At 33.6% G+C, this 13,123-nt stretch overlaps 2 protein-coding genes across 3 annotated transcripts; both read right to left on the minus strand.

The window, feature by feature from the left end:
• LOC140887027 (probable arabinosyltransferase ARAD1) lies at positions 1-3,023 on the minus strand. The gene is made up of 2 exons (XM_073294027.1): positions 1,641-3,023; positions 1-876 (listed from the first exon to the last, which is right to left on the minus strand). The coding sequence occupies exons 1-2, from the start codon at positions 2,514-2,516 to the stop codon at positions 322-324; spliced, it is 1,431 nt and encodes a 476-aa protein (XP_073150128.1). The 5' UTR covers positions 2,517-3,023; the 3' UTR covers positions 1-321.
• A 3,828-nt stretch (positions 3,024-6,851) lies between these two features.
• LOC140887028 (NADH--cytochrome b5 reductase 1) lies at positions 6,852-10,748 on the minus strand. Of its 2 annotated transcripts, none has more exons than XM_073294029.1 (10): positions 10,568-10,748; positions 10,261-10,387; positions 9,554-9,695; positions 9,302-9,392; positions 9,118-9,195; positions 8,507-8,587; positions 8,272-8,361; positions 7,916-7,981; positions 7,277-7,363; positions 6,852-7,192 (listed from the first exon to the last, which is right to left on the minus strand). In XM_073294029.1, exons 2-10 carry the CDS (start codon positions 10,364-10,366, stop codon positions 7,100-7,102), a joined length of 834 nt encoding a protein of 277 aa, XP_073150130.1. In that variant the 5' UTR covers positions 10,367-10,387; positions 10,568-10,748; the 3' UTR covers positions 6,852-7,099. The 2 variants fall into 2 exon arrangements, with proteins under 2 accessions (XP_073150130.1, XP_073150129.1); XM_073294028.1 differs by having other exon boundaries at positions 10,563-10,748.
• Positions 10,749-13,123: the final 2,375 nt, after the last annotated feature.

Genomic DNA, 13,123 nt, shown 5'->3' on the forward strand with positions numbered 1-13,123 from the left:
CGAAACTTGTGGCCTTCAACAAATTTACAATGTACAGATTAAGATTAACCGAGTGGAATGCTTAAATAACGAAGATAAGGGATATGCTTGGTTCTTCCCAATACTTAATTTAACAAAGAAAGCTATGCTATCCAGGAGGCTAGAACCTACAAAATTGAGCAACCCACTGGCTAAAAGAATGAACAAATAGATCAAACTAACCTCTAATACTTACCAGAACTCGGGTCACACCGTTTTCATCTATGATTGATACTCAACTATTTTCATCTCCAAAAACGTGGATGGAGCTATGCGTCTGACACCGTAAAGTCAGAAAACCAATCAAGCAAGACTTCTAGGTACAGCAGCAGACTTAATCCCTTCTTCTCTAGGGGTGATTGATCGGAAAAAACGACCGGTCTTGTGAATCTTTAGCTTGACAGCAGGAACCTTTCGCGAAACAGCCTGCCATATCATCTGTACAGCATCATTTGCTTGTGATGGATACTGAAACTTGTAAAAGTTTTCGACTTCTTTTAGCCTTCCCCACATTCTGGTCCAGTCCGCCTTGGTAATGTTCCTGACAAGGTTTAGTAGGAACTTTTCTTTGAGAGCATCAGAAGAACGGACAAATACACAGAATTCTGAGTAGTCAAGGACATCTTCGTATGGAAGCTCGATTTCATCACTAATAATGACAGGTACACAGTGGCTAGCTATGGCATCAAATAGACGGTTTGATGATGGAGTGTCGCCTGCTATGTTGAGGCAGAATTTGGATGAGCGCATACCAGTGGAAGCTTGTTTGATACCATCCTTCTGAACACTTCCAAATGCGAAGTGCACATCCTTTTCATTTTTCAGCATGTAATACAATTCTTGACGAATTATTCCACCCTGAAAGCAGCCAAGAAAGTGTTTGACGTAGTTCAATTAAAGAAATCCTGAAGTTAACTGTTTCAAGAATGATTAAGATATCATATTACTCAGCAATTTGCCACAAGCACCATCAAATTCTATTAACGCGAAAATATGGGAGTCATGCTACTCCATTTATATAAGACCGAAATTAAAATTAAAATAACTACAAATAATGCGAGTGGATCTCGGCAGAAGGTTATGCATATTAGCCAAGATATATATGATAAAATATCTTCACAAACAAACAGGATCAGCTAAAAGAATGAACATCTTCTCCAAGTATAAGCAGAGCCCAAGGAGAGGGGGAAAAAGATTCTTCATGTGTTTTCACACAAAAAGGTGATACTTATCCCTCAGCGAGGGAAAAAATAAGCACTTTGATTCTGGACTAGAAGTTTGTTGAGTATACCTACATGAACATAGGTGCAAATCATTCAAAGTAATCAAATTGACACAACTGATTAATAAATTTGTGTCCCTATTCTTTCAACCACACCACTTTAATCACAGTGGTAACTTAAATAACAAAAGTACGAATCGACAAACAAGAAGAGACCACAAAAATCATAGCTTTTAGTTCTGATCAAACACAGTTATGCTTATCAGTAAGAACCAAAAATCTCATGGGACATAGGTTTTAAGAAACCAGCTCATGTTGCAATACTCAAAAATGCATGTAAATATACAAGTATTTTACCCCAGAAATACAAACATATATCTAAAGAACAAAGGTTTCTTACATCTTTTCGGTAAATAGCCCCTTGGAAATAGAGCAACGTCTTGCGACTATCAAAATCGGATGCATCATCTGTATAACTTCCAACAACATGCCTGTAAGGCGCAATTACGTCTTTCTCAACATTAGCAATAGTTGGAGAATACCTTCCGAAATCTGAAAGAATAAATATCGCAGGCCAGAGCTTTGTTCTAGCATCTAAAAGACTATTAGGATGGTGGGCCATGACTATGTGATCATTTCCACCAGATCTTTTCCATTCATCCTGATCCGTCAAAAAAGTAACCAATTTCTCCTGCAATAAACTATTAATACTCCTTTTCTGGTTTGGCTTCAGCTTTGAGTACCTATTATAGCAAATGGACGAAAAGAAGGGAACAAAAACAACATCAGCTTCACTAGAATTACGTACTCTAATAGCACTGCGGCCTCCCAAATCTTTGGTAAATTCAGAGTTCAAGAGGTCCAAAGTCAGCAAATATTCTATGCTATGCTGCAAATTCAATCCACCGGGGTAGTCAGGGACCTCGGATCGAACATCCGGCCAAACAACACCCCTTCCCCGGCCTTTCCAGCCCAACAGATTAAAATGGAACTCTGATGGCAAGTCATACATGAAAACCTTGAGAATATGCTCACTAGAATCACACTTTCTTGAATTTCTACTCAAGATCACAGCTTCTTCATTAATTGAAGCTCTGGCTTGTAAGTTGGCATCAAGATTATTATTTTTTGCCACGGATGGAAGCTTGTAATAGTCAATAGAATAAATCCGGCCAGCCGACCTTAACACTAATAACCAAGATAATATGAACACTGCTGATATCAATAAGAAAAAAAGGAACAAATATCTATGAGTAAAGAACCCCATTTTTGACATTCTATCCCCAATAAGTCTAAGTTCAATTAAAAGTTGGAGCAAGACCGAACCAAACTTCAAACATCGTCGCACCCTTGCTTCGTATGATTACAAAGACTGGAAATTCAGAGAAAATCTACTCGTAGAATAGGGAAAGCAATAAGCCCAAATGTAGAACACTTCATCAAGAATCACATTGTAAAATAGGTTGCATGCATTGAGACCAGATAACCCAACACAATAAAGAATCTGATATAACAAATCTGATAATCCTACATAAACAGTGATTCGGAGCAAAAAAGGAAAGAGCTGATATCTAATGCAAACAGGGGGATTCCGCAGATGGAAGATGCAACAAGCAACAAAACCCAGATGGCGTTTGGTTTCAAATAGTCAACCCGACGAAAACATTCAAGAAACGAAGCTAGAGAGCAACATACATCTGGGAAACGGAGAAAGAATGGCGAGGAGAGGGAGAGAGAGGGAGAGAAAAGGTCAATTAAGGTGAAAGGAGCCGAGCACCAAGACAATGACGGGATATTTAGGTAGAAGGGAGTGAAATCTATTCTATTTAAAAAAAAGGATTGGACATGTAATTTATGTGTATGTTCTTCTGTTTATTTAATAAAAAATAAAAAAAAATTTAATAAATTTTAAAAACCAAATTTTCTTAAGGTTTGGGTCGACCCAGAGCAATCTTGGGTCGACCTGCTTGGGGTTGACCCAAGATTGCTCATGCTTGCGTCGACCCAATTTGTGCTGCGGAAAGATGTTTTCGCAGCGCGCTGCGCGCTGTGGAAAACCAAATGCGCGCTGCGGAAAAAAGCATTGCGTGCCTAAAAAAAATCATGTTTTATTAAATTAAGGATGCGATACATAAGAGACTATGCTGATTATCAATTCCATAATACATTTTTGTTTGTAACCCATTTATTTGTATTTTTAACATTTATGTTTGTAAAAAAAATTAGGCAGTTAAATAATTTTTTCGTTGCTAATTTTACAATTTTGATCAAAATTTACATAATTTTACATATAATCGTATATGTTGCAACATATTGATCCACTAATTTCACAAGTTTGTTCAATAATCGTACACATTTTTACATATGAATTCATTAATTTCACAAGTTTGACCGATAATTACATAATTTTGACATGTAATTACACAATTTTGTTTAATGTTTATTGACAATTGTACATTTTTTAACAATTTATCTACTAATTTCACGAGTATGTTTTATATTCGTACATATTAACGTATGAAACCGCAAATTTCACAAGCATGTTTTTATCCACTAATGTTGACCGATAATCGTACATGTTTTAACATATGAAGCCACTAATTTTACATGTATGTTCTATAATCATGTTTTAGCACATGAATCCGATAATTTCACAAGTATTTTGACCTATAATCGTACATGTTTTAACATATGAATTCATTAATTTCTCAAATATGTATCATCATACATGTTTTAACATATGAATCCGCTAATGTCACAAAAATATTATATAATCATACATGTTTTAATATACGAATCCAGTTATTTCACAAACTATAACATTAGTTAGTATAATATATATATATATATATATATATATATATATATATCCATTATTTTTCAAAATTATGTTGTATGATTATAAATATTGTAACATAATAATCGATCAATTTCACGATTATGTTATATATATATATATATCCATTATTTTTCAAAATTATGTTGTATGATTATAAATATTGTAACATAATAATCGATCAATTTCACGATTATGTTATATTATTATACATATTGTAAAATATTAATCGACTGATTCACGATTATGTTATATGATTATACATATTGTAACGTATTAATCAATATTTTCACGATCATGTTATATGATTGTACATATTTTAAGATAAGAATCAACTGATTTCACGGTTATGTTATATGATTATACATATTGTAAAATATTAATCGACTGATTCACGATTATGTTATATGATTATACATATTGTAATGTATCTATCAATAATTTCACGATTATGTTATATGATTGTACATATTTTAATATTAGAATCAACTGATTTTACGGTTATGTTATATGATTACACATATATGAATCAACTGATTTCACGGTCATTGATAATTGTACATGTTTTAACAATGTATCCACTAATGTCACGAGTATGTTCTATAATCTTACATGTTTAACACATGAATTCGCTAATTTCACAAATATGTTCTTAAATCGTATATCTTTTACCATATGAATCTGTTAATGTCACAAGTATGTTGACCTATAATCGTGTATATTTTAACATATGAATCCGTTAATTTCACAAATATGTTATATAATCGTACACGTTATAATTTAGTACTTAAATGTTATAATAATCATTTCATCTATAATATATAATTATTAAACTTAAAACTTACAACATCCTCTCTGTGGATCGATCTCGTACTTACGGATATATTATTTGCAGACAACCTACACTTGGGTGAATTACAATTTAAGTTGTAGCATATGTTGACCTAGAATCGTATATATTTTAACATATGAATCCGTTAATTTCACCAATATGTTATATAATCGTACATGTTTTAACATATAATCTGCTAATATCACAAGTATGTTCTATAATGATACATTTTTAAATATATGAATCCAATTATTTCACAACTATATTATATTATCGTACATGTATTAACATATGAATCCGCTAATTTGACAAGTATGTGATATAATCGTACGTGTTTTAACACATTAATGCGCTAATTTCACAAATATATTCTACAATGATATATGTTTTTACATAAGAATCCGTTAACTTCACGATTATGTTCTACAATGATACATGTTTTAACATATGAATCCAATAATTTAACAAGTATGTTCTATAATCGTAAATGTTTAACATATGAATCCAATAATATCACAAGTATGTTATATAATTATATATATATTAAAATATGAATCCGCTAATTTCACAAGACCCAGACTTGGATCAACCCAAATATCAATTGTGTTTGGTCGACCCAGCATAAGCTTGGGTCAACCCAACCAACTTGTCTTGGGTCAACCCAAAAAAAATTGTTTGGGTCGACCAAGCATATGCTTGGGTTAACCCAAAATGCTTGGGTTGACCCAAGCATACCAGAAACCTTGAATGCTTGGGTCAACCCAAGCATATCTATATGCTTGGGTCGACCATAAACCCAAGGTTTATGGTCGACCCAATCATATGCTTGGGTCAATCCAAGCATTTAAATGCTTTGGTTGACCCAAGCATATGGTGCTTGGTCGACCCAAGCACAATGTGGGCTTGGGTCGACCAAGCATTTTTTTTAAGTTTGGGTCGACCAACTTTTATGTTTTGGTTAGTCGACCCAAATTTTTGTTGGTTTATTATTTTTTGTTTTGGAAAAAGTGTACATGACAGTCAACTCCCCTTTTCTAAAAAAAAAAAGTCAAAATCCTTATTTTTTAAAATATACCCATGAGAGTCATATTTTTTTAACCAACCCGAAAATGACAGAACTAAGGGCGTGTGAATGTTGATGAAATTGACCTCCAATAATCAATGTCGTTTCTATGGCGATTTCGATTTTGCCTTAACTTTTTTGAAAAAGATGATTCCTTATTTTCTTCTTTCAAGAAAAAAAAAACTATTCTTTTTACGCAGCGTGTGAATAGGGGTAAACGGCCTCTCATACAATAAGTTTGGTGTCTATGAAGAAGCGAAACACAACATAGATTTTAGAATTTTATTTTATTCAATAAATTAAGATACCGTTTGGTATTATGGATGGTATCATGAATGTGGTGTACGATAGATGAATAAAAACATGATGAGATGTGGATAAGCAAGACATAGATATGAATAAAATGTGGTTTTGTATGTTTTTTATTCTGTAGGATTATTGTGTTTATTCTCTTAATCATCATTGTCAAATTCACACAATTTCACTTATCCTCCACTAATACCATGAGTTAAAAAGGTATTTGTCATCAAACCTACATCTAATGTTATACCGGGTCATGAGATATCATTGAATTAACAAAAAAATAAAAAAAACATGAGATGAGTAAAAATTTATGTCTCATCTCACTATCATCTCATGTACCAAACGATGCTTAAAGGTAACAGTTTAAGATCTCTTATATTTTTATCTTAAATCTATGTCATAAAATTGATCGTATCATAATCTTTAAAAAGATTTTGTATAAGAGTAATCACATCAACATCCTCTTGTAAAAATCTAGAAAAACGAAAAAAACTAATGCTGTGGAATCAATGGACATTTGTAACTCGTGTGTTTTCAAAAATTAGAACATATATGAAAGTATAAAACCCCTTGTAAATATAAGATAAATATGCGTATAGTTTCTTTGGGATAAAATACATTTTGAAAATTGAAAGATAAATCTCAACAATAACATTATAACCCCGGAAAATTGAACCATTATGACTGTCATACATACGTTTTACAATTGATCAGCAAATTATTTCATCGAAAAAATTCAAAAAATCCCGAAGGTACATCGTGCAAATCCAGAATAACTTCCCCAAAAAATGAGACTAAATAAAGGCGAGACAAAGTCGGGAGAAGTTAGAATTGGAATAACATCTCGGAGGTGTAACCAAGAGCCTCGAGATGGCCGGCCATGGCTTTGTTCATCGGTGGAGGGCCGCATCTAAGAATCTGCAGATTCAGAAAGTTAAACTCAGTTCTTGAATTTTCTTCCATCACATTTTGTAGTTTATCTAAGATAGCTGAATTCCAAACCTGAATATCAGAGGCTGGTGCAGGGCAGTGAGCTTGAATCATTTCCTTCGAGACGAACCCCACGCCGTCGTTCCATTCTTCTGGAGGCTACACAAGTTCAAAAATAACCAACAGATATAGCTAGTTACATGGGTAAAAAAAGTAGTATAATAATGCATATTTTTGAAGGACAAAACAAATATTTTAAGAAATTATATGCATGGAATTTGACAATATTTCCATTTGAGGGTTGGTGCTATTAATAACAAAAAAGTCCAAATCCTGAGCTTCTTTTAATTACTTTCCAGAAAAAGAGCAGAAACCAAGAAGCTAAAATGGATTGAGGAAATGTCCAGTTTGACCACTCAATCAAATAAAGGCTTGAAATCCTATTGGATGGAATAGCTTCCAGGTGGGGAATATCATCGCAAAATGGATTGCAACTAATTGCATATGAAAGTAGAAAGTGCTAACAACTCTTTATTCAGTTAGCTCTTGCAACTTTCTACAGCCAAACATGGAGTTGTTCACAATCAGTTTGTGTGATTATAGTCACAAACAAGAAGAAAGAAGTCACGTTGACAATCGCAAATCAAATCCAAGCAGAAAATAAATACTCGAAATTCCTCAATAAATGGCGTAAAGAAACATTCAATTTACCTGATTGAGGACGTAGTAAACTTTGAACCTGTTAGGATAATTTTTAGCGAGGCTATCCAACTCATCCTGCAACCAAGGCGCACAAAAATACCTAATCAAACACAAATTGAAATTCTTATACTTATTCCAACACTTAATACAACAAATCATACACTCTACGAGTTTTTGTTTAGATACACCCAAACCCTCAGGTTTGACAACTACAATTACACCTTAAATGTTTGGTTAGCATTACAATAAAATATTCCATGAAGGTTTAAATAGCATGGCTTTTACACCTTTGTCGGAAGGAATCAGTAGATTTACATTGCATGCAGCATTCAAATGGACCAAGTGCATTGTGTATCACAAATTACCTTGAGCAAAATGTCATCGACGGTAACATTAGCATAAATTAGATGCACCTTCGTTTTGTCGCCGGGGTTTTCAAGAATTGCTCTAGTAACCTAAACCAAAACAAATGAAAAGAAAAAAAAGTTGAATTCCAAATATACATATATATATGTATGTATAGGAAACGATAAATTCCACATTATCGTTATATCTAAAGAAAGAAATAAATGGAAGATTCTTAATTTTGAGGAGTTTAACCTGGAACATTGGTGTAATTCCAGAGCCGCCAGCAAGCATTCCAAATGCTCTCACCTGTCCTGGTTTATAATTGAATCGACCCTATAAAGAAGAGCTTCTCAATTCAACAAGGAGGTTTGAAGCATGCATATGTGGAACCAATTGCACATATAATTTTATTTTTTTTTTTAAAAAAAAGTAACCAAGAGAATGTGATACTACATTAAAAACGAAAGAAAGAAAGAAAGAAAGAAAGAAAGAAAGAAAAAAACACACGAATACAAAACCTACGCCAGTTGAATATCACTATTAGAAGTTAGCTACAGATTCATACCGTATTGACTATTGACATATAAAAAAAGGCTGCTGTGCATCTAAATTTAGGATCTCGCAAATATCAAACATTCAATCTAGAGAAATGAGTCAAATAAAAATGTAAAACTATGTTATATAAAAAATACAGAGAAATGTGAAATTGCGAAAGCCTTGCACATTCCCTTTACAACAAGAACTTAGAATTTCATACGAGATATGAAACCAACAAATTTTTTTCTTTAATTTTCACTTCATTCTTAAAAGATTAAACATTGCCTCTTAGGAATTCAAAAAAGCTATCTTGATGAAGAATGTACCTTTGGTCCTTTCACAGAGAGATAATCGCCTTCATGCATTTCTCGAAAATGGTGTGACATTCTTCCTTGCGGGTACATCTTTACAAATATTAAAAAACTAGTGAGCCAACAGAAATATTAAGATAGATCCTCATATATCTGCATCCAGGGAAAATAATAGAATGGAAAAAGATACGGAGTCAACCTTTATAACTAACTCAAAGTATCCAACATCAGAATCCAAAGTAGTCGGAGTGTATGGTTTGATGACCTCTTCACCTTGACTATCCTTACCCCTACCCAAATAGGACATAAATTTGAATGTGTGACATTACTAAATCAAAATTTGTTTTTTGTTCTAATTAATAAAGATAGGACCTACGCGCCACAAATACTAATAAAACATAATAATTCGAAAATGATAATTTATTTAGATTGTGCTAAAACTACAAGATACCTGCAGCTGATGTGTTTTCCAATGGGAAGGCCCAGGACAGACGAGGGCGAAGGAAGGGCAAATTTGAACCTCGCCACATTATGGCTAATTTGTGTTTTCTTGACAAGCTTAAACTCCTTGAAATTATCAGGATCCAAGCACACTGCCGCACACAAAGATACCAAGTCAAAATAAAGACAAGCATGCAGACAAATCTCATCTTCATTCAAATATGTCCCCTATCATCCTAAAGAAGTTTTACCATATTCAAATCGGCAGATATCTATAAAGTATCGATAATAGAACACCCTAACACACCAAATAATAGCGGAGATGTTGAATTTACAGAGTTTTAGAAGACAAAAGCCCAAATACTTAAATGCTGGAGACAGCAATCAAAGAATATAATTCAACACCCAATCTCTAATCGTTGAGCTCCGTAAATTAGCACCCCTACCATGTAAGGTTTGAGTTCGACTCCGAGCACAGGGAGACGAGACGACTAGCACCAACAAATTCCAGAAAATGGGAGGTATTTTATATTTTTACGACGAGCGTGTCCATAACCGGGAAAAATTGAATCCTTAGGCTAAATGAAGATCAAACAAATCAAAAGGATTGCTTCAAATCCCCAATCAAACTACCGGACTTGAAACAAAACCCAGAAAACTCATAAATAAAACACGCAAATGTACAGATAGGTTCTATCGGCAAATAAATCATCCAACCTTTTGGCTTCTTGGGGGATAACAAGAAATATGCGACCCCAATAGCAACCAGACCAACAGCGACACCAACAAATAATTGGCCTTCAGATGTTGCCAAGAAATTCATGGCCCCAAACAATTAGAATACCTAGAATTTTCAGACAGGTAAGTAATTCACCGAATGGATATAATATTCATTCAAAAACGTAAATCCCATCACATATATTAAGAGAGCAGCAAAAACTATCGAAAATATGCAACGGGTTGGTGATTATTTGGTAATTAAAGATCCCAAGAACTGCCTTTTTCCGTGAAAATGATACCTTACTTGAGACCAGAAATGGGAATCTTGATTAAACTACACCTTATGCAAGCATGAAAGAAAAGGATAATTGAAAATGGTGAATAAAAATGGGGGAGACTTTTTGGAATTACGCCATCGAAATGGGGGTTGGAGAGAAATAATACTGGATAAAATTGACCGCTACCAACCCACTCGCTTTCAGTTCTTCTCCATCCCACCAACCTTGACTTGAACTTTACAGTGGCTCTAATATAAAAAAGAAAAATTAAAAAAAAATTTCAAACTTATCCGCTGTTTTATGGCGAAACCGTGGTATTTTTTTTATTTAAAAAATATTTTTTAAAGTAAAAGCTATAGTAATTTGTGTTTGAATAAATAAATTGAAATCATTTTTTTAGTTGATTAATAAAAAAAGCATTTCAAAATCTGTAAATATGAGTTTTTAAAAAAGCAATTATTTTGGTTTATATATAAATGCTTTTAAAAGCACTGCAGAAAAGCATTGCAGATCTATCCGATCACATTTAGAACAATAAAAACATTTTTTTAAAAAAAAATATTTTTTCTCTTTTAGCTTTTTCATCAAAACGATCTCGGTATTTTTTGAATAGACTCATTTAATTAAAAAAAAGAGTGTTAATATATTTTTTCTCGAAATTGTTTATAAATTTATCCCTAACGTGTTCTGCCATATATTTAATGCATTCTATTTCGGTCTCTCTGTCTCTTTATCATTCCGTTGAAAACTAATTTTAATGTGTTTATTTCGACCTCTCTATTCATCTTGTTATAATATATCTCACATTAAAATATTAAACTAATAAATAGTTGGTTATAAACCCTTGAGACAATCCACTAATAAATAATTGGTTATAAACCCTTGAGACAACCCCACTTAATAGGCAAAATCTTTTGGATGGACACCTCATGAGTTTATAACCTAACATTTGATGTTCTCGTTGAGAGTCGGCGTAGCGGAAGGAGAGCCCTAGAAAAGGGCTACCACCAAAAAGAAAGTTGAGTGAAAGCCGTCTAGAGTAGACCACCGGCCCGCCGCGAACCGGCTTCTCAAGGGGTCGACAATATTACAATATCTCACATTGAAATACTAAACTAATAAAGAATTGGTTATAAATCCAACCACACCCAATAGACAAGCCTTTTGGAATGGACACCTCATGAATTTATAACCTAACACATCTCCTCCTTGAAATTAACGGTGATCGATGACGATGATCAAGTCAAACTCCATTAAAAAAAATTCAACTAACTCGAATTGGTCCTTAATTTTTCGAAAATATATTTAGAATTGATCGATCATTTAAACTCAAATATTTTCTAAAAAAAAAAAAAAAATCCCCAAAACAATCTTGGTTGATTAAAATGCATGAAAAATAAATACCAAGAAATTGTATTTAAAAAAAAAAAAAAACATTGGTTGGTCTAATTGGTATCTTGAAATCATCGTATATAATGTGTTAGTGAGTTTCGTCATTTTTCGAAACAATGTTAGTATTACACGGATCATACACACGCTTGGCTCGTGAGAGAGAACATAATTGCAACGCAAAGCATGCATAGGGCCGTAGGTACCAAGGAATTTTTATAATAACAAACAAAATGACCAATATATTAAACTAATAAGTAAAGCTAGCTAGCGATAAATGGGGTCATCTCCTGAGCACATTCCGGTGGAAGTTGAGGTGGCAGCCGCAAGCGACGCAGGCCAAACTGGTATGATCATGAGATGGCCACTTGAACTCCTTGCAGCCATCGACAGTAAAAGAACCATCCCGTTGATGGAATAGTTTGTGGCACTCTGTGCTCACATACTCTTCGATTTTCCGATGGAAGTTTCGGTGGCATCCGCACGCACTGCAAACAGATAAAGCTTTGCCCTCCTCAAAGCCCTGGCAACCGTCCGCTTTGTTGCCGAGTTGCTCGTGTATTTTACAGCATTCGCCGTGATACACTCTGATGATTTCACCCATTTCCTTCTACTTTCGATCGCTTGCAACATATATTGTATGTATATATATATATATATATATATAGGAAACAATTAGGCTAGCTTCATAAATAAGCATCATTACTATTATGTACTGGGATTTAATTGGGAACTTGAACAGTAGTAGTAGTCCAAGAGTCGATCTACTGGTCCAAGAATTTCAAGGGTCGATCCGCTCATGAATTACCATCATCCATGTGAAAACCTTCTCCAGCCCGAATTCAACTTCAAGGACTCCACTGGAATTAATTCTAATTAATATTCCCTCAAACCAATTATATTGTCCGTTTCCTTTTTTGTTTGTCCCAAATATATAGTCATACATCATATTTAGTAATATTTTTTTATACTTCTTTACTAATATACCCCTATTAACTACACCTTAAAAATTGTGCAATCATTTTCTAATACATTAAATAGGGATAAAATAGGAAGTTTATATAAAATTTACTTTCCAAATAAATTTTTCTTAATTCGTGTGAAAACTAAAACAAGACAACATATATGGAACGGAGGGAGTATTACTTTCTTTGAAATGTACCACGCGCACCTCCCATTTTATATAAGACGCA

The sequence above is a fragment of the Henckelia pumila genome, chromosome 3 (assembly GCF_033568475.1).
Source record: "Henckelia pumila isolate YLH828 chromosome 3, ASM3356847v2, whole genome shotgun sequence".
Classification (NCBI taxonomy): Eukaryota; Viridiplantae; Streptophyta; class Magnoliopsida; order Lamiales; family Gesneriaceae; genus Henckelia; species Henckelia pumila.